This window comes from Crocodylus porosus, unplaced genomic scaffold (genome assembly GCF_001723895.1).
Source record: "Crocodylus porosus isolate Cpor-Errol unplaced genomic scaffold, CroPor_comp1, whole genome shotgun sequence".
Classification (NCBI taxonomy): domain Eukaryota; kingdom Metazoa; phylum Chordata; order Crocodylia; family Crocodylidae; genus Crocodylus; species Crocodylus porosus.
This window is the reverse complement of record NW_017728951.1, coordinates 50,039-72,900: the sequence shown is the minus strand read 5'-3', so window position 1 is coordinate 72,900 and position 22,862 is coordinate 50,039. Positions and strand designations below refer to the sequence as shown.

General features: G+C 40.4%; 1 protein-coding gene across 5 annotated transcripts in view; it reads right to left on the bottom strand.

Moving 5' to 3' along the window:
• CFAP46 (cilia and flagella associated protein 46) overlaps positions 1-22,862 on the bottom strand; it is a 146,096-nt gene that overhangs the window by 76,402 nt on the left and 46,832 nt on the right. For all 5 annotated transcript variants that reach the window (XM_019556104.1, XM_019556108.1, XM_019556106.1 and 2 more), the window contains exons 15-21: positions 16,643-16,855; positions 14,642-14,861; positions 12,856-13,002; positions 11,959-12,066; positions 9,674-9,855; positions 7,398-7,529; positions 3,029-3,194 (exon numbers count right to left, since the gene is read on the bottom strand). In XM_019556104.1, coding sequence (XP_019411649.1) covers positions 3,029-3,194; positions 7,398-7,529; positions 9,674-9,855; positions 11,959-12,066; positions 12,856-13,002; positions 14,642-14,861; positions 16,643-16,855 — 1,168 coding nt within the window. The remainder of the gene's footprint in view (positions 1-3,028; positions 3,195-7,397; positions 7,530-9,673; positions 9,856-11,958; positions 12,067-12,855; positions 13,003-14,641; positions 14,862-16,642; positions 16,856-22,862) is intronic.

Sequence of the window (22,862 nt, the reverse complement as noted above, 5' to 3'; positions counted from 1 at the left end):
CAAAGGCAACAGGATATTCCCTGTATAACACCATTCACAGAATCTAGTGCACTTTAACCATACTAGCCCAAGATGCCATTAGCATCTTTGACTTGACTTCCATTTCTACTATTAACAAAACAATACTAATAACTCTCTCTTATGTAAGTGGATGGGTGTGAGTTGTAAGTTCTTTAGTTCAAAATAGTGTTCTAGAATGAAACTTAAATGAATAAACTAACAAGTAGACAAGATAACACTCAACCAATCTTCTTACGCTGTGAAATTGCATGAAATGTATTATGCTCATAACTATGAGATACAACATATACTCCCAACCATAATAGTTGCTGAGATATAATTAGATGTTTCAGTCCTGTCTTTGTTTAGTTGACTTCAGCTTAGAAGCGTGATCATTATAAATATCACAAAAAGAGGTGGGGAAGAAAACTTGGTATTTTTCATCTTACACAAAGGTACAGTTAGGACAAGCTCAAAAATAATTATCTTTAAGCAACTGGCTTTTGCTGTAAGTCAAAGCAAAATTTAGTTTCTACTGGTGTATTAAATGCAGAGGCAAGTAGACTAGAAAATACTGTAAATTGGAATTAGAACTATTAGACAATTAATAAATCCCAAGGATAACCTAGCAGATTTGTATGAGCCAACATGTACGTTCCTGAAAGCAATGGAACTTCTAGGTTTTATTCTGGGGGTAGAGGAAAGCTATCAGTTATCACTAAATCAGTAGACTAAGTAATATTTTAAAAAAAGCAGATTTACTGCTTAGCAGTGACATCCCCTTCTCAAGTTTGGTTGTGATCCACCTACCACACACCTTTTAGGGAGGTTCGTGTCTTAAATATCAGTGAGCGACTATGATTCTTCAGTATTGGACTACTATGTTACCCCGCCACTATACACACACATCTGATACATATTTCAGCATGATCATAAGTGCTATGCAGAATTAGACCAACAGTAAATGCATATCAGTGTCCTGCCTTGGACAGTAGCCACTGCACTACATTTCAAAGAATGATGCAATAATCCTGAAGTGAACTAGTATGGAATGTTCAGATAAAAGAGAAGTTTCTTTCTAGGAACTATCAGTTCCTAGTTGGTATATGAACTGAAACATGAGAGTTTAAAACCTTTCTAAAAGTTTTGTGCCATTAAACACATCTGTGGATACCTTAATTTCCACATAAATGTCTACGCTTTTTAATGAACCTATTAAAGATTCGGCTTCAATAATGACCTTTAGCAATGAATTCCATGACTTAATTCTGAACTGTGTAATTAAATTAATATAGGGAATGTTTTAAACTACACTGCCTTGTTTAGTTCTGCAAACAACTAAACCCTCAGAAAAATATTTAGAGGCAGCAACTACTTAGGTGTAAACAGACAAGGCTTAAGATCACCATTGCTCACATGACTGTAGTTTCACTGTAGAATGACTGTAGTAGAAAGACATTCATCAATTTCTGTCTTCTAAACAGTTTTGAATCATGCAATGCCATCATCATTCAATTACTAGTGATTTATATATTATCTGAGAAGGAATCAAAATTAAGCTTTCTGTTCTTTATTATGCTTTTAGATAATATATGATCTAATATGTCAGCTTAGACTGAGATGTCACAATGGCACTACTGAGCCTGAATGCAAAAAAAATACAAATCTGGATTTATGTCAAGCCCTAGAAGTGCATGAAAAAATGCTCAGCTCTGCATGCTGTCAGACGTTGTATTCATTTGCAAAATAAGGGAGTAAAATAAAAATTTTATTCCACGTAAGGTGATGATGCAACATGACAGTGCACATACCTCTAAATTGGAAGAAAATTAACATTACTGGCTCTTGTGGAGCATTTTCCTTTTACTTACCTGCTCCATCCTACTTATAAAGAAGCCTTTTTCTTTAGTGTTTACTGTGCTCTTCATAAAGAGGACTAAAAAGTACTTAAAATTCTTATTGACTCTTGACATCCTTTGAATTATAAGGTTGCTCAGCTTATCCAATATTTTGTCTAATTCCTTGGAAAGAAGGGGCTGTAGAATAAAGACTTCTATGTGAGATAAAGACTATGTAAAAGACTACTTCAGGCAGATAAGAGTGAAATTAAAAAGGAATTGGAGCAAATTTTACCAACTATTACCTCAACCAGAAAGTACCACATTTTTCTTGAATTTTCTTACACCAATATATTTTATGAATTTCATACTGTAAGCTTCAGAAAGGAACACTTTCAAGTGAAAGTGTAGTTAAACCCCTTTAAAGGACATGCTTTCAGATAGAAAACCATGGACTAAGTGGGCGTGTTCAGACGAGTAAACGTGCACTTTCCCAGGGACACATAGCAGAGGCATATAGTTGTGCTGCTGCTACTTGTGCCTGGGGAATGCCCATGCACACACGGTCTGGAGTACAGCAAGTTGCCCTGGGTGGGGTAAGGGAGGCTGGGGCCAGCACCTGGGCTGGCCCCAGCAGCCTTACCTCTTGTTCTGGGGGCCTCCTGGGGCTCCAGCAGCAGTGATCCAGTGTCCAGAGCCTGGTCTGTAGCTGGAGCATGGCTCTGGTTGGCCAGGCTCTGGTTTCAGGTGGTGCATACTGCTGCCACATGCACTAAATCACCTTTTTCAGGTGTGGGTTCTTGTGACACTGGGATCTCCCAGTGTCAAAAAAACCTGCTGTACTGCAAATTAGCAGTGTGGCAAATGCCTACATGTGCAGTGTGTATGGTTTGCAGCACGGCAGACGGGTCTGCGGTGCTGCATACTGCATATGTGTGCTCATCTGGACGTGTCCAGTGTGTGATTGGTGTGGGACAGCATGGTGAAAATGTAAGTGAGAGAATTCAGGTACTCATGAAAGGTAATAGACTAACAGAAGTGTGCCTTTTTCTCTTCCTCTCCCTGTTCCAGAAGGACAATCTTGAAGTTGGCACACACACAGTTTCAAAGAAAAAGGCATTTACCTTTAAAAATTACTAGTAATCCATTAACACAGAATGATAATAATACTAGTTATGAAATATTCTTACTTGCTTAGTTTTAGATTCTGCTTTAATGATGCTCTTGAGAATTATTTCTGTGGACTCTTTAAGTTGTTCTCTGTCACGTGGAGAACCTATAAAAGGTAAACACGTGTTCCAGAAATGCCTAGCTGCCAACATTACAAGGTTACAGTTTCCTGCTTCTCCTGCATATCTGAAGGAGAAAAAAAGCATGATTTAATTGAGAAAGGACTGTCATTCATACCAAACTCCACTGTGTTTTGTGTTACAAACAATAGCTACTAAGCAATACAATGAAACCTCCATCTCAACTCCTTTTGTGTCTTAATCAGGATTTTGCTAAATATATCCTAGAGATGAGGGACTAGTGAATCAATACACTGTAGAAAGTCTTTTCCACTTTTTTTTTTTTAGCAAAGAACATGTTCACACTAGCAAAATAGCAGTAAGAAATAGAAGCCTATAATTTTTAATAAAAAACCTTTCACATTTATTTTTCATACTTACTTATAACATTATTTCAAGGCTCTTTATTGTTAACATTGTTGGAATTATGGTTGGTTCTTATTATAAAGTGCTCTGTTTCTAGGCCTATGTGTTTGCCTTGCTGCTATAGTAATTTCTCATTTCAGCAGCTTCTTTTTTAAATTTATTAAATCTCTCTTAAATGCTATGTGGTTATGCACAATGAAGTGAAGTATCAATTTAAACATGAGGAAAGCACTCCTTGGATGTCTCTATCTCCAAAAATAATCCCTAAGAGCATGTTCTTTGCAATTGCTACTTCTGTGAGTTGAAGTAAATAATTCTCATACCTCTTTCTACTAGGCATAACATCTACAATCTAGACAGAAAAAAGGCAATCTAGTGAATTAATGGACTGTTACTAAATGGAGATACTTAGCTTTGTTCACTACAAACCAGATATTATTAGAAAGGTTATATTTAGCAAATTTTATCATTTTTAAGCATTTATTTTTCCCTTTATTTTGTTGCCATGTTTATTATGGTATATATATTGCTAATCACATTCACATTTTCCCTTCTGTTGAAATCTCTTTGCACTTGTCTGCACATGTCCATTTCCTTATGGAGGATTACAGCTTAGGTGAGTGGTTCTCAATGAAAGTGCCACAGCAATCTCGGGTGTCTTGAGATCTCTTTCAAAGGTGCCACAGGGTGCCATACAATGTTAGCACAATAAAATGTGCTAACAATATTCACAAACTAGTGTCAAAACCATTCTGACCTGTTGTGGTCTTTCTGAATTCTTTGCAACAGAAGAATTGCTCTATTATTTTTTTATAGTCAAAAAATGAGTGAAAACAGCTGGCATTTTCCAAGGGATGCCAAGTTTAGCAAGATTGATAACTGCTGGCTTAGATGAAGAAGTCTCTTCATCATTTCCATGGAAAGAGGTAATGAACTGCTTGCTCTGAGATATGGATATGACTTTATGATTCTGTTACATGCCTCACTCTACCTGATCCTGTCACTCCCTTTTTAATAGTGAAAGGAAGGGAAAGTATTATTAAAAAATTGGGCGACTGTGGCATTGATGCCTACACATCCAGATGGATTGCAGATTGGCTGAAGGGTCGCACTCAGAAGGTCGTGGTGGATGGGTCATATTCGACCTGGGGAGAAGTGGGCAGCCAAGTCCCCCAGGGCTCGGTTCTTGGGCCCGTGCTGTTCAATCTCTTTATCAGCAATTTGGACGATGGGGTGAAAAGCATCCTATTTAAATTTGCTGATGATACCAAAATTTGGGGTGAGGTGAGCATGCTAGGAGGGAGGGAAAGACTGCAGCAAGATTTGGATAGGTTACAGGGGCGGGCTAGCAAAAACAGGATGCGCTTCAATACTGACAACTGCAAGGTGCTGCACTTGGGCAGTAGTAACCAGCAGCACACTTATAAGATGGGAAACACCCTTCTTGAAAGCACGGAAGCAGAAAGGGATCTTGGAGTCATTACTGACTCCAAGATGAACATGAGCTGACAATGTGAGGTCATGGTTGGCAGGGCTAACCGCACCTTGTCATGCATCCACAGGTGCATCTCTAGCAGGGACAAGGAGGTGATCCTCTCCCTCTGTGCAACACTGGTCAGGCCATAGCTGGAGTACTGTGTCCAGTTGATTGCGCCCCACTTCAGGAAGGATGTGGACAACATTGAAAGGGTCCAGAGGAGGGCCACCTGCATGATCTGGGCACAATGGGGCAGACCCTACAATGAGAGACTGCGGTACCTGAACCTATTCAGCCTTTACAAGAGAAGGCTGAGGGGGGACCTGGTGACCATCTATAAACTCACTAGGGGGGACCAGAAGGGTTTGGGAGAGGCCTTGTTTCCCATAGCGCCCCCTGGCATAACAAGGAATAACAGCCATAAGTTGTTGGAGAGTAGGTTTAGATTAGACATCCGTAAGAACTATTTCACAGTTAGGGAGGCTAGGATCTGGAACCAACTTCCAAGGGAAGTGGTGCTGGCTCCTACCCTGGGGGTCTCTAAGAGGAGGCTTGATGCCTACCTAGCTGGGATCATTTAAGCCCAGTTTTTTCTGCTGCCCAGGCAGGGGGTCGGACTTGAAGATCTACAAGGTCCCTTCAACCTTACTTCTATGATTCTATTGGGATGGTGGCTGGAACATTCAAACCGTCATACATTAAAAATTCAAATATTATCTATTTTTCTTTGCAAGCATAATGATCAAGCATGTTCCTTCATGTTTGGAACACTGATAGTATTTACTCTCCCCAGTACCATTCCCTAGTTCCTGCAGGCGGTAGCTAATCCAGGGCTGTCCTTCTTGTCAGTGGCTAGAGGCTGTACATCATGTGGGCCACATTGGCAGGAACCACATGCTCTGTACCAGGGTTGGGCAATTATTTGGGCTGGAAGGCCACTTAAGAAGTTTTGGTGGGCTGTTGTGGGCTGGGTCAGTACCACCCCACCTCTTTCCCATCATGCTGCTGGATTAGGCAGCAGCAGAGCCAGCTGCACCCATTTGGCTTGAGGTGGTACATAGGAATGCAGCACAGCATCACCCCAGCCCACCTGCATGCTTGGTACTCAGAGCAGGACACGGTGCGAAGGAGGAGGGGGCCAGGAGCCACAGGTTATTTGGGCCTGGCCAGGCCAGTGCCATGCTGTGTTCCTGTGCACCACTACAGGTCATTTGGGCACAGGTGTCATGGCTCCTGCATGACCCAGCCGCATACTGGGAATTTGGGGTCAGGCAGGAGCCATGCCAGGGTTGGGCAGGAGCTATGCCAGCTGCTCTAGCTGTGCCCATTTGGCACAGACTGAAGCACTGTGCAGGAATACAGCACAGCACTGTGGTGCCTATGCTCCTATCAGGCCCTGGCCTGCCAGTATGGATAACCCATGGCTCTTTTCTCCCTGTACCTACTCCCCCGCAAGGAGAACTGTACCCGAGTTGCTCATTTATGATTCTGTCTGTTTACAACTGTCTGGTCTGTGAATGGATATAGGGTTGGAGCTCTGTGCAGACCTTCTGCTTTGGAGTGTACACTGCGAGTTGAGGGGCAGGACAGGGTGGGCCAAGCCAGGAATGGAGTGGCTTGCTGCTACTGCAGCCAGCTTTGGGAAGGGGAAGAAAGAAAGGCAAGAAGCACCGAAAGCCAGGGAAGCCATGGGCTGGATACAGTTCTCCTTCTGAGAAGCAACCATGGGCCAGATAGAATCATTTAGCAGGCCAGATCCAGCCAGCAGGCCAGATTTTGCTCACTCTTGCTCTGTACCCAAATCAGTACAAGCCACGGGTACCTCCCTGCTGCACCATTACACTCTCCACAGGAATCTCAGCCCCACCCTCAGCTCCCCATTCTCAGGCTCCGGAGCTGCATCATATTATGCAGGCAGGCCATGGGCTCCCCTAGCATCACAGGCTGTTCTGTGCCATAGCACACTGTTCATGGGGCAAGAGCATGAAGCAAAGGCCAGAGAAGGGTGAGGGAGCCCAGAGACCCAGATACTGTTGCAACTGGAGCAATTTGGGGAGCGGTGCCTGGGTGGGAGACCAAAGGCTGCAAATTAACCCATTATGGGTTGAATGCAGTCTGTGGGCCACTAGTTGGACAGCCGTTATTTAATTGGTTCTCCCTCACTTTGGACCTGCAGCTTCCACTTCATAGATAGTAAGGATAGTAATTTTAAGGATAGTAATTTTGAATATCTGTAGACAATTATGTGGATAACATGAGTATGCAATCATTTTCTGAATTGCTAGTTCCTTAGTTAAAGATCTCGGTCCCGAACATTTTCTGCCTAAGTCATTCTTGGGAGAAAAGCATATGTTGATCTGATTCTCTCCTTCCGAAACTAGAGGTGCTTTAAATCATTTTACTGTGGTCTATCAAAGCAAAACATACCGTGCACTTTGAACAAAGGCTTTTGATGCTGATAAGCGCAAATAATGTCTTCCAGACAAATTTTCCATTATACTCTTCCCTTGTATACAAGCAGCTGTACTTAACAATTCTTGCCCCGCTGTGTATTCATGTCTGAATAAAGACAAATAATTCAAGACAAATGTTCTAGTTATTCAGATAAAGAATGAAATCATTCCCATGAACTGACACCTGTAGTTTTCAGGGCTTTTACAACATGCTGCAGACTTTGCACAATTTACCAATATTTAATTCTATTAAAACCAAATTTTAAAAACTACTTTAAAATCAAATATTATTAAATCTTAATGTTGTATGGTTTCAATTATGTTTAACCATCTATATTATAGATAAATTATTATAATTATATATTATCTATCTATCTATCTCTCTGCTAATCATACACAATTTGAATCCAAAAGTACTGATTCAGAACAAAATTGCAGTATGGACAATTCATCATCAATATGGAACTAAACATTTTCTCTATTTTCTCCTTCATATGAAAAAAACAATTTACATCACAGTTCAAATCTAAGCCACACTCCTCAGCTTGTAACAGGGCAGATACTCAGTCAAGTTTGTAGTAGTAACTTCAAATTTAATTATCAGTTTTGCATAAGAGAATTAGAAGAAGGCTTTGAAGGAGTCCTCTTTAGGTCTTTGCCCAGTGAATTTATCCAGAGCAAGGAGGAATGGAGGAGAAGTCAGGAAGGAAAAATACTGGATAGAACCTGGGTCAGATCTAGTTTACAGGGGGTCAGATCTGGACCCAGTGGCAGCAGTGGGGTAAGCAGCAGCAGGGAACTGCAGGGGTTAATGTAGCCATCACCCCTCTGACCAAAACATGTTCCCAGTGGGGCTTTGTAAGCTGAATGCTGGCAGTGGGCTCACCCCACATTCCTGGCCACTCTAGGAGTCCCATGGGCCAGAAGACAGTTCTGTGAGCCAAATCTGACCCATGAGCTGCATGGCTGATACCCTTGCGATATATGTCTCTTCCTGATATATTTGGGTATCCACAACTTTGTAAGAAATATGGTAATTACATATTTTGCAGAAAAAAATACTGCTTTTTCTATGTTATGCAGAAACACACAAAGCTGAATTATATGCAAATGAGAGAACATAAAGAACATTTTTGAAAGGGAACTCATATTTACTGAATAATTAAGATGAATTGGCCTGACATCTACTCTTTAGATTAAGAAGTATTAGCAGTTATGATTTTGCCCACCAGAGGACACTAGTGTTCTTCAGTTCTTTTTTATACTGAAAACAGAAAAGCAAAGCAAATTTTTAAACTCTGATTTGCCCTAATATTGCTTTCTACCACACACAGACTGAATAATAGCTTTCATTTCTATAGAGAAAGGTATGAAGAATCTTGGACTAAATTGTGTGTTTGTAATTTCACTTTTTCATTGGTTTATGAACTGGAAGTCTTCTTAGGAATTATTTTCTTTCTCTTTGTGATGCCCTAAAACCCTAACTCTGTTAGGTTAAAGATCTGCTGAGAAGAGGAGAGATAGAAGGTCAATCCCTTAGTGAACAGCTGCAGACGATAAAAGAGAATCAGTGTTTCTAGCCTAATTTTGAGCATTAAAATAGGCCCAACATTTTCTATACAGATTTACTTTCTCCCTCTACCTTCTACATTTGGTCAAACAATGTTCTTTTTTTGGACTGTATAAAAGATATTTGGATGTAAGGATCTTCCTTTCTGGATTATGGGACCATATGAGCACCTCCTAAACCTAGTAAAACCCGTTGTCTTTGTGGCTGGAGAAGGAGGTGACGGTGGCGCAAGGGAGTGTTTACATGGCTGGCCCCAAAAGGTGAGTAGAGGGTGGTGGGGGACACGCTATATAAACACTCCATTATTTTAAATCCGTTATTTATGACGGACAATTGGCTAATGTTAGAATAGATGCTTGTGCACCCAGAAGGTGAAAGCAGCAGCAAGATTTTGACCTCAATTAAAAAATCATCTCTATCCAATGAGCTGTTGACTTTAATAGGACATAAGCATGTGTTATACACAAGACTTTGCTGTGCTGATGCAATACTGTAATTATTAAGCATAAGAGTAGGTATGAAAGAGAAATTTCAGCATTAAAAACCAAATAGCATTTTTTCCCATTTCATAACACATCCTTATATATCCAGAAATGGTAAGAGTAATTACAAACATTTATCTCACTTACCAGGTGTTTTAAAGTGACTTTACATTACAATGTAAAATACTGTATACTTACATTTCACGTTTCTTCACATCTGTGCTGCTCAAAAATATATCATCAAACTGCATAATCCTTTGGGAACATGTCATCACTATTTCATGATCATGCGCCACATATGCAAAATACATAAGTCGTGTCAATGTCTGCAACTCCATTAGTGGATCTGACCAGCTGCATTTTAAAGTCATTCTCACCAGCTGCAAATAAAGATCAAAAGAAAGGGTTTTTTATGTTGTTTTCATCATTATGAAGTTTCCATATACAATGTATGTAGGTAAAGACATTTATATAGCTTGCTTAATAGAACAGTAACTTTGCAAGGCATCAGTGAAACCTATTTCAAATGCTACATTTAAAAGTTGCACCATTACACACTTCCATCTAATTTTTATGCATGGAGTAATTTCACCAATTTTTAAAAATCATTTTAGGAAACTATTATTTCTTCCTTAAGCATGTGTCAATGTGGTTTACCGTGAAGGTAAGTTCAGGATTGCGAGATCATGAAGATTTAGCACAATCAGTCAGAAAGACCGTAGCACGGCTCCAATTAGAATTTAGTCTCTGATCTAGCAGCTACAGGCAGTGGAATATTCCACATTGTCACTTTGCAGATTTCTGAGCCAGGTGGAAGATGTAGCTTGATCTTTGGTAGAGCAAGCTTTGATGCTCAATGACAAAAGTACGTAGACAACTGGTGACACAGCGAGCTGCATTACCAGCTTTAAGAGTGTATTTAATTAGTCTTTATGAGGAGATGATCTGACCTCTGGAAGAACCAAGTCTAGTCAGAAATGAATAAGAAGTTTCTAAATATACTGGTTCTTTCAGTGAACTAAAGTAAGAACCTGTAAACATCCAGAGTATGCAATTTCATCTTTTTTAGCAAAGAGCTGAGATTCAGGAAGGAGACTGGTAAATTTAACTGCCTGATTCAAGTGGAATTCTGAGAGCCACATGGGAATGAGCACAGAATTAAATTTTAACATTACTTTTTCCTTATGAAACATAATGTAAGGAGGCACTACTCTAAAATCTTGCAGGTTGTTCATACTTCTGACAGACAATAGTTACTAGAAAGATTGTCTACAGACTGAGATGTATTATAAAAGATTTAAAGGAGATTATAAAAGATTTTTATAAAAGATGCATTATAAAAGATTTAAAGGAGGCTCCAAAATGCCTCAGGCAGAAAGATACTGATGTCCCAGTAAGCAAGTTTTGTAAGAGTTGGGCCTTTTGAGGAATGTTGACAGTGTTGGTACTTGCACTGGTATGGAACCTCTCAGTATAACATGAGAAACTTTCATTTTGATTAATAAGGCTGTTTCTGGTTGATATCTTCCTGCTCTGTTGAATGCATCAGCATCAAAATCTGACAGCTACCAATCTACCATTATAGAATGACATAAGGACACTGGCACTACCACTGACCTTAAGCTGTGGACAGACATAACACAGGTCCAGGGAAGGAAACTGGGATACCCAAAGCTTTCCTATGCCTACACTAACTACACAGTTGGTCTAGTGAAAGATATCACCCACAAGAAATCTTGTCTTTTGCATATCTCCTGGACCATCATGGCAAGAACATCACTTCAACACTACCATAACATTAAAGTATTTAATAAAAGGTTAAATGGACTTAACTGCTCAGGAGCATCATCAGCTAAACTTTTCCATGTGTCTACTTCTACACTAGTACTGGTAGAGCTAAAGGGTTGTAACTTTAAACCTGAATGAAACAGGATTAAAATAAAAGGGCATGTGTACATATGCTTGTGCTGCAGCGCGAGAAGCTTTTAAAGCACCCAGCATTGCGGCACATGCATTTATATAAATGGTGAAATGCGTGTCAACACTGAGAAAATGGCAGCAGTGCACTTTTCAACATCGAAAGAGTTTTAGTTCAAAAGCGCACCACCACCATTTTCTCAGTGCTGACGTGCATGTCACCATTTATACAAATTCATGCAACACAGTGTCTGGCACGTCAGCTCGCATATGGAGCAGACTGGGTTAACTGAGTCTGCTCTGACGTGCCGGATCTCTGGTGTATTGGAGCAGATAAATGTACGTGTATAAATGCCCAAAAAGGTTTAGCTTCCACTTCAACCAGACCTTACTGTTACATTAATTAAGCTGTACAGCACTATAATTTTAGAAAATGTAAAAGAAGATATAAGCCTCCAGCTGAAACATTTTGAATTCAGTTATCTAAATTGAGATTATAGACAATAATAGTAACACCAGCAGTAGGTAGAACTATACATGTTGAAAATCTAAAGAAATCTAAATACCTGACCCAAAGTGGGAACAGTGAAGTCCATGAGACCCAAACCATTACACGAATACATTTCCAAAGCAACAAGAACTTTTGAGATAGGATTTTGTCCTTCGTCGTTATTCTGGGTAGAAAGAAATATCACATTTATTCTGAACTCCTGCAACTAAAAACTTTACAGAATTCAGTAATTTAGATGAAGGAATGAATATATTTGAATTATGTTTAAAAATCTACATATAAGATTTTCCTTTAGTAGCTAAATGACTCAGTACTGTAAAAACTGTTCACCACACATCTTTCTAATTTCCTAAAAATGGGAAAAGCTGAATAATTTCTCATGGCATTCATAATTCAATCTGTCAAATCCAAACTCTAGAAATTTTAATACGAAAACTTCACCAACAATACAATTCAGGCTATAAGGTGCTGTGTGATTACAATTTTATTGAAATACTTTAAACAAATATATAAAATAAAATTCCATTTAAATAAATCACTTAGAATAAAACCAAATATTCATGATGACAGGAATCTGGTATTATATGGTTATAGAAAGATATTTGCATTTACTTAACTTTTAAGTGTAACAGTTTCACAACAATAAACATAGAGCCCTCAAATACGAAACAGTTATAACATCATATGACAGGGTTATCACCATAGTTATTTGCTGCAGCTCAAAACAGAAGATAAAAATGAGAAATTCATAGTAATTTCTATGGCCTTGGGTATCTATAAAAATTAACTGTTTTTGTAATTATTTAATGGGAAAAATTATTTTCTATATTTCATTCAAAAAGTATTATATGATGCATAGTAATTAAGAGCAGGACTCCATGATTACTGCATTCTTTATTGTCGTTTTCCAATTAATGCTTTAATTTCATAGAGGACTTGACAAAATTTATACCTCATCATCAGTTCCAAGTTTCTGCCCAATCTGTTGCTGATGTAATTGTTTTGCTTTTACCCAGGCAGCAATGACTTGTTGTTGTACAGAAATTGGTACTTCATTAGATGCATTTCCATTTACCAGACTTAAGGCAAATTCACAAACCTAAAGACCAAGATGACAGAAAAACAAAACTCAGATCGTAAGTACTACAGTTGCTTTTATGAAAGCAGATACATTAATAATATGTATCAATTTATCTAACATCACCTGTGGCGAGGCAATTATTCTCAACCAAGGTGATGTGATACACTGGGGTGCTATGAGACTATTTTAAGGGTTTTGCACAATATTGTTTGGGTAAATCCAATATCTTTTATTAGACCAACTAAAATAATTGAAAAAATTCTTCTTTATAAGCTTTCAGGTACAAACACCTTCTGTCAGGCTGAGGAAGGGTCTGCAGTTGTTTTGTGCTTTTACAGAACAACTGCAGATGCTTCTTCAGCCTGAAGAAAGGTGTTTGTACCTGAAAGCTTGCAAAGAAGAATTTTTCCAATTATTACTTCCAAAAATCCTTAAGTGGACACTGTCCTGTCTGCCTTATACAGACACCTCTTAGCATGAGATATCATACCACATGCTGGCTATGGTCTATTCTGTAGGAGAGGGGAGGGGGGAATCCCTGCTTGAGCAGTGAGTGGGAAGGAGGCAGCCAGGCAGACGCCACTGTGCTTGCAGTCTCTGCTGGAGCTCCTGCTAGGGAGCATAGGGGTGAAGCCAACCCTGCTCTGGAGCAGAGAGCACAGCCCAGGGCAGCAAAGCATCAGTGATGCTGGGGCACTTGGGTTTAAGTTAAACCAGGAAGGAGTCAGATAGACAGTGCATAAACTGGTTTGACTCAAATCAGTTAAGCCTGATACTACATCCAACCAGGTTTATCTTAAACCAGTTTCAGCCATTTTCAAACTGGTTTATATGCACTGAACTGCTGCTCTGTCACAGGTTTAAACCAGTTTCTGGTCACTTAAACCGGTTTATGTGTAATGTCAGTCCCTAGCCCTGGAGTCTCTGGGATATGATATTCATGTACTTGCATCTGGTAAGAAATAAGATGTCTGTGCAAGTTTCTTGCACAGTTTGATTGCAGTCCATTTCATTTGACTGAGGATGGCACTATTACCAGAGGGAGGCAGTTATCATTTTTCCAACCCTGTTCCTGACCCTTTGTATTCTAATAACTGTTTTCTATTTAGCAGCTCCATTTCCTGCAGTCCCTTCACAGTATCTGATAAAGTTTACAAAAGCTTATGCTACATATCACAGATTTAGTCTATAAAAAAGGTGCAAATATACCATGTCCTCTTCCTGACTTCAGATTAATATAGCTAGCTACTTCTGTCACAACATAAACCCAGAGATTTCAAATAGGAATCCACAGTGTCAAAAACAACTTGACAGTTGTGATCTTTCTGAGCAATTTGCAATAGGAGAATTGCTGTATTATTTTTCTGTAGTTAAGTGAAAGCTAACAGCTGACATTTTCCAAGGGGTGCTTCAAGTCTAAAAGGTTGAAAACCATTGCAATAAGGTATAAGACTAAAATATACTAATTCTTGGCTTCAGTTGAGTTGTACTGATAAAAAAAAACTTGAGTGTGCATTAGGTGCTGGGGAGGAGAAGATACTGAAAAGGATGGTGCCTTCATATGCTGTTATAATTTCTGAACCACAAATTTCACCACAACCACTCCACACAGTTTATGAAAGCAAAGACAGGAAATGACATAATGAGAACTCTGTACCTCTATTGCTGCTTTGATATCAGAATATCTATTGGGATCCACTGGCAAAGACTGGACAAGGTTTGTTTTTTCAGGTCCTTTTGTTGCAGCCCTTTTATTATCACCTGTTGCTGTATCTATATTTTTCTTTTCATCAAATTTCACAATTGGCTTTGGAATCCACGAAAGAATTAGGCCTCGAGCCAAAGCATTACATAACATAAGTAAAACAACAATATTCCTGGAAAATGGGTAGAGGAGGAGAGGGAGAGGGAGGGGAAAGTGGGAAGGGAAAAGAAAAAAAAATCCACAAGTGAAAAAAAGTATGGGGAAAATATAATTTAAGACTTCTCCACATTATCGCTTTGTAAATGAGTTTACAAAGCATATATGCAAAATAACTCTAAAGGAAAATTTCCACAGCGTGTAGGGGGAGGAACAGTGAAGAAATATTTAAAATACATGTTAAACTTAGATGAGTTTAGCTTGGTCCTTTCCCCAAATGTTTTTATCCAAAATGTTTTACTTTTAGAGCACCGCTTGCTTTATGGAGAGTGCTCTGTTTATGAAAAAAATGTCCATGGCATCTACAAGATTATCATCTTTCAAATATCAATTTTATTAATGAGGGAATGCCTATGAAAATAAAGTGTATTTTCTTATGAGTTTGAATTCATCCTGTGAAATTATATTCTGTGTGTAATATTTTATTTTCCTCCTCAAACAGTTGCTGAGTTGCATACTGGAAGGATTTTTTTCTAGGGAAGCACAGATCAATATATGATTGAGATGTTGCTTATGACACTGTTTCAGAGTAGCTGAGTTGTCTAGGTTTTCAACTTTTTTCCTGTTAAAATGCATTTTGCATAACTACATGGCACAGATTCTGAGGGCTCTGAAAAAAGTGACTCTCAACAAGCCATCCAGATATTTTCCTTGGAAAGATTACTAACCCTGACAACATGGAAAATATGTTTTTCTGTAAGGGCCACTACAAACAAACCTATGTACGGACCCAGAACCAACAGATTTTTCATTTATCCATTCATTCATTCTGCAAATTGAACTTTCGGCATTGAACTTTAATGAGTTTGCTAAACTGGGTCTCTTCTTTTTGTTTTGCTGCTTCCAGTACAAAGTTAGTGTTAGGTGGGTGGCCACTGTCTTATGCACTAGTGATTGTGGGATTAATATGTCCATTGTGGGAAATTTGATTTTATCAACATATGCACCTCTTCCTTTTCCCATAGTTCTGACATTTAATTGCATTTACCGTAAAAAAAGAATTTCTGGGCCCCAAGATTCTCTCCAAGTAGCCAAAATAAGAATTGCAACATGAGGAATGAGCTAGCTTTTATACAGCAAATGTACAACAGCATTACCTTTATTCCTGTTCTTGGATATTTTGGTTTCAGTGGCAAGATATTGTTCTTTGTACCATTTTCTTACTCTGTGTTTTTCCACTTAGCTTGTTCAGTGAAAAGCAACTGTGATTTAATCTTAGGTTTATAGATACTAATAAGTCTGTCTTTAATGATGATTTAATAGAAGTAGCAATGTTACATATTTACACTCACCCCCGGACTACAATAAATGAATTAAATTTGTGAGCAATGGACAACAAGCAAATATATTTCAAAGCCTGATTCAGTGATCCAGTTCACCAAATATCTCCTTTTGATCAGGCACAGCTAGATGCTGCTGTTGCAGGTACTTCTTCTGTTAGTACAAAGTACAAAAAAGATCATAACAATTCTGTTCACTTATTGCTTAAAATTAACAGGGTTTATAATGGCTAGAGCAACTGGTACAAAAGGTTGCATTTTAAAGCCAGTAATCTATTACACTAACCCAATAAGAGGAAGTAGCTGTAATGAAATAAAAATGTAATATATTTCTTCAGTACTACTGTGTAGACACAACAAAAAGTGATTATATTGGTGCAAAATACTGTTAGTAAATTAGCTTCACAAAAGGATTAATATGAAAGAAAAAACATACAAACTCATGCAACATACTTACCCACAGTGACCAGTATTCTTGACTGCACTCAGAAGAGTTTGCAGAGATTCAACAATCTCTCTCTGTCTTCCTGAGGCTATAAGATGCTTATTGTAATTTAAGACATACACCACGGTGTTATGAACAATCCAGGCTTCATTTAACTCCTCTCCTATCTCTGCAGCACGCAGGAAGTTTTCCATTGCATATTGGGATAAGTGGTCTATCCACAAACTGTAACATTAATATTAAAGAGCTATTATTTCCAAGGCACAACATCAAAAAGTATGGGTTACAAGAGCTGGGATGTGTAAGGCCCTAAGAAAGACAGCTTGATCTTCGAAAGATTTTTAACTTTTTTGTATAGATTTTTAAAAAAAGAAATAGATGTGCAAAAGGAGCATTCAACATAAAGAATATCAGTCTCCAGCACTCTGAAATGCTTCTGACTTTCAAACAAAAAAAAAGCAAATAATGTATTCCATAATCTAAACCCATGGTTTCCCTTCTGTGCTCTTATAAAAGCAGACATGAATCCATGCTTCAGTTTCAGAGCCCATCACAAATTGCAGGTATAAACTGTAATTGAATATAGATTTTTAGTGTGGCCTTCACTCTCCTGGGATCCATCTCTGCCTTGTCTGGAAAGCTACGCTGAAGCAGGACCTCCCAATCTGGCAATTCTCTCAAAGAATTATAGATCTTAAAGACAGAATTACAATTATGTAGTTCAGCCTACTACAGAACAGTCTACAGAAAACATCTACATTCATTTCTTCATGAAGCCCATAACTAGTGTTCTTTCAGCATTGTGCAGGCTTATAATTACAATTCCTTCTAGGCTGAGTACATTTCATAGATTTCATAGACATTAGGGCTGGAAGGGATCTCGGGAGATCATCGAGTCCAGCCCCCTGCCCAAAGTGCAGGAAGTCAGCTGGGGTCATAGGATCCCAGCAAGATAAGCATCCAATTTACTCTTGAGGATCCCAGCAAGATAAGCCATCCAATTTACTCTTGAAATGTATGGTTGCTATACATCCTGCTGGAAGGTACCATTCGCAGCTAAGTGCTTACTCTTAGGGTATGTACAGACATTTGAGGAGGTTAGGGGGAGGTAGGATGGCCACTGGTCCCATTTTATATTGAAACATCCTATTTTTAAACCCTGTCCCCTTGTCATGGCATGGGGTCCCCAGGGATGGCCATGATACCCCTAGGGCTCCTTGACCATGACAATCCTGCCCCACAGGCACCCTCTTTCTCGCCTGCTACGTCTTGCTGGTAATTCTAACAAATAAATCAGGAAGCTGCAGTTGAGTTTGTATTCTGGACACAGTCTTGATGGACCCCACTGAACCCTGTGGGTTCTTAGATCCCTTTTGGATCCCGCTTCAAAATGGATGCCTCACGGGACATCCTCAGCCTTATGGGCAAAATGCGTGACTTCAAAACCATCCCTTTGTCACACCCCAAGCCTCACAGATGGTATTTAAATATTGTTTCTCCTGGGGCCTTGCTATATAGCTCGGCCTCTTGTCCTCACTGGACTTTCTGCAGCCCCGTCTCTGCGCCACACACTGGCACTGGGCTCTTCACTGCTCTGTCTCTGCGCCACACACTGGCGCTGTGCTCTCTGCAGCCCCGTCTCTGCGCTGCACACGGCCACTGGGGTCTATTCACCCCCTTTGGCAGTGTACCCCCTGGTGCTGGGGTCTGCTCATCCCGTTGTCACTGAGCCCTTCTCTGGTGCTGGGGTCCCCACACTGTAGCAGGCCCCCAACGAGGCCTCCTTCTTCACCAATAGCTTCAGCACAATCCACTGGTAAAACAGCAACTAAAATATGAGCCCCCGGGCTATAAAACAATATAAACAGCTCAGGGTGTGCTCTCTCCCTTTAAAAAGTCAAGCTTCCCCTGCCCCCAGCACTAAGTGCTTTGTAGGTGGGGTTACCCAGTGAGCTCCTGGAGCCCCACTGGCCCTATATGCAGCACATCAGGTAGCCACAGAATCTCTGGGCAGTTCTTCCCGGGAGGCAATTCTTCCCCTTTGGCTGCTGATAGTGAACTGCCCTCTTGTCTCAGCCCTGGGGTTGATGTGTCCAGGGCCCTGCCTGTTCCAGTCAGCTGACTGGCTGCAGGTATAGGCTAACTCCTTTGTTAACCTGTTGCCATGGTATCCCTGCACCTGCAGGGTTTCTGTCCGGCGCTTAGAGCCCTGTCCTTAGGCAGCTTCAGCTCTTATAGGAGCAGGCACCTTAGTGCCCTGATGCACCCCTGTCCATTTCCAATGGGGCTAGAAATGGGGCAAAAAGTCCTAGTTTTCATGTCAATCACTTGTCCTTTCGATTCTACTGGGAGTGCAGAGCTAGAGTGCTGCATAGCCAGCGGGAGCAGAGTTCCGAGCCAGGGAGGGAAGGGGACTTCTTCTGGTGGCCCTGCCCCTTGTTGCTGATTGGCCAAGTGGCCCCATCCCTCACTGCTGATTAGCTGAGGGGGCCCACCCCTCACCAAGGGATGCCCTGTATTATGGAGATGTGTCAGTGGCCATCCCAGGGGGAGGCCAAATCAAGTTAAAAATGGCCACCTGATCTAAAGTAAGTCTGGATGGGAGAGGGGCAAGTGGCATCTGCAGAGGGGGTTGGTTGGTGTCTGGAAGGGTTTGGCAGGATTGGGAGAGGCAAGTGGGGTCTGAGGGGAGTTTGGGGGTAAAAGGGGATCACAGGGAGGGCAAGTGGAATCCAGGAAGTTTTGGCAGGATTGGAAAGGCTAGTGAGGTCTGAGAGGGTCTTGATGGGATGGGAGAAGCTCTGTTACCTCTTCCCCAAACCAGGGGCTATTTTTAGCCCCCTGACCCTTCCACTCCCAGATGAACAACCATTCATCCAGCAAACCAGTCCCCCTGATCCCACCCACCCCACCTCACCCCAACTTACTTCCTCAGCTCCTGGCACTGACAAATGCCAGTAAAACTAGCACCAAGAGTGGCTTGTAGGGTCAGGGGGTTGGTGGGCTCAGGGAGGAGGTTGGCTGGTCTGTGGGGAGAGGGGAAGGAGGTGTTGTCTATCTGGGGGTGGGGCAAGAGGCTGGGGGGCTAAAATTAGCCTGATGCCAGGAGGGGGGAGGGAAGGGGAGCATGTGGGAAAAGAAAAAGCACAGCACCAGGGCTGGGACTAGTGGCAGGGCTTTCCCAGCCTCGGGGGCTATGCTAGGGACTGTAGAAAAATTCAATTAGATCCATCTTGCCAGACTAGTCTAAGTTAGACTATATTCAAAGTAGGGTTAGCTTAGGTTGGGTTGGCCATTTTTAGATTGATTTAACCTTCCTGAACTTTTGTACAGTTTGTACTTAGATTGATCTAACTAGGAGGCTAAGTATAAGGTCTGTACCTGGCTGAACTAAGTTTGATCAGGTGGCCATTTGTAATGTGATATAACCTCCCCCCAATACCCCCAAATGCCTGTATGTACCCTAGGTGAACCAATGTAATGTGTAGCTTTAAAATTGATTTACAGTTACAACAAAGCCCTATTTAATTAACCGCAGCTCATTTTTTGGAATATTTTGTTCAATCCTAGTTCAATATCCACATACTGTATGAATTTCAAAGTATTTTAATTACATACAAGAAATTAATGTACAAAACTATTTTTCTTTTTGTCAAGTTTCAATGTCAACTTTGTAGTCAGTAGCAGTCATAATAATCTCAGTGAAAAGATCAATAAGTCCTTACAAGGGAATAATCAGAGTCCTCTGCAGGGACTTCTAAGATCTGAGGGGGGTGACAACAGAAAAACTTGATTGGCTCTCCTTTGCTATCTGATTCTCTCCACCTCGTGAGTGTGAGCAATCAGGGTTTTGAGCTTAAAACTGAACTGAGTAAAAACTTCAGACTGAAGAGAATCTCCTTGGTAGGAGTATAGAGTAAATACTCTTCTCTAACATCTAAAACTTTTCTAAGGAATGGGTCCAGGTAGCCACAGAATGTTCTGACATCTGTACTAAGAAAATGGAGTGATCTTTTCAAATGTGTGCATATATATATATTCACACACATATTTGAAAATGTCACTTATAATAAAATGTCACATACAATATCACACACACATTATATATAGATATATATAGACATATATATAGACATATATATATAGATAGATATCTATAGATATAGAGATATCTATAGATATAGTTTTATAGGTTGACTTGAGGTTGTGGCAACCGCAAGGCTGTCCTGTTACTGGAAGGTAGAAAAGATGTGGGAGGATTTTCAAAGGAAACTAAAGCCATTACATTTCTATCCTCCATTCACAATCTATTGGATAGAGCACTTAATTCACTTCAGTTTTTTTGAAAATCCCATCAAAAACACATGATGGGATTTTGCTAACTGGTATACATATACAACTATCAGAGATTGAGCTCTATCCACAAAATAACCTGACAAAGGTAGCTGTAAAAAGCTAATATATTTTTCTTAGAGAAGGTCATTTGAATTTGAGCAGTCCAGTGAACCTTATGCAAACATTACTGATATCCAGGTAGTCCAGAAAATAACTAAAATCATAAAGCTGAGGGGAGCACTAGCTGAAGTTAATTTAGATAGTCTTTATGCATAAAAGCACAAGTCCTAAAAATGTTTCCGTTAGTTTCAAAAGCAGCAGCCTGTCCCCTCAGAACTCATTTTTATAAAAGACAAAAAGGAGGACCTGAGCAATTACAGTCTCATTACTGCATGGGGAAAACTAAAGGGAACCAGGCACATTTAGCTTAAAGAAAACACAATTAAGGGGAAACATTACAGTAGTCTCCAAATAATTGAAAGGCTGCACCTCTCTTGGTGCTGAGGGCAGGATGTGAAGCAGTGGTTTTGAGTTGCAGCTAGCACAGGGGTCGGCAAAATGCGCCCGTGGGCTGCATGTGGCCCGCCAGGCCATTTATCCAGCCTGTGGGGTCCCTAAAAAATTTAGAAAATTAATATTTTTCTGCCCCTGGCTACCTGTCTTGCAGCCCCCAATGGCTTGCCAAAACTCAGTAAGCAGCCCTCTGCTCAAAATAATTGCCTGCCCCTGAGCTAGCAGATTTAGATAAGACATCAAGAAAAATGTCCCTGTTGTTAGAACAATAGGACAATGGAATAGATTGTCCAGGGAAGCTGTGAAGTCTCCTTCATTGGAGGTTTTCAAGAGGAGTCTGGATAAGTATTAGACCGGGGATGGTTAAGTATTCCTGCAGCGCATTAGACCTTAACGTCACTTCCAATGTTATGATTGTTTGAGCTATACTCACCCTCTCTCATCATTACTGTTGTAGGTTTTGTAATCTACTTCTGAAACCCACAATTAGGCATCCTGGATTTAAGATACCCAAAAGACTCTACGTCTTCTGAGATCTCAATTACCCATGACACCTCTGCTCCTAAAAACAATGCAACTATCCTATTTCACAGTGAGCTTTATGAACATAGGATAAAATGTTTTAAAACATGGCATTTGATTATGAAAATCAACACATGTAAATATGTCTGCCTTTACTTCCAAGTAAAACTCAGTAACTGTATCTTTCACTCTTTTCCATATAGAGACAAAAAAAATATCAGCACTTATAATGGTAGGTAACACAAAAAAAAAGAAAACTCTTCTAAGTACTACTCCTCATGTACTCCATTCAAATGAAGGGAACAGATTAGTTGTTTCAAACTGAGTTGTACATTACACATTATTTATACAATGGACGCTTAACCTTCAGCTCGTGGTGCTGTGTCATCTGGTCTGACAGCTCTGGAAATTTGGTGGTAGGGGAACAATAGCACCACTCTCCTCTTGCCATATCTCTGGACCTTTGGGGAGCCCTGGGCTCTGTGCACTAGATGGGGCACCTGATTCCAGCGTGCAGGGGGCCATAGGGGGTGACTCCAGGTCCCCAGAACTCAGCATATGGGGGTAGGAGGGGGCAGTTCTAGGTCCCTGCAAGCCAAATCCAGTGCACAGGGGGAGGGGCAGAAAGGAGTGGTGCTGGGCCCCAGGGCCTGATCTGGCCCACAGACAGGCCCCATGCCACTCATCTGGCCTGCAGGGCCAAAAGGTTGAGCACCGCTGATTTAGACACTTTAATATTATTATAGTGATTTAAGAGTTTTATATAGCTACATATAGTGTGAAATACGAAAGAAGCCAACTCAGAAACAGTCACCTGAAAACCTCTTTCTTTAGCTTCTCCTTTTTTCAATAGAACCTAGGC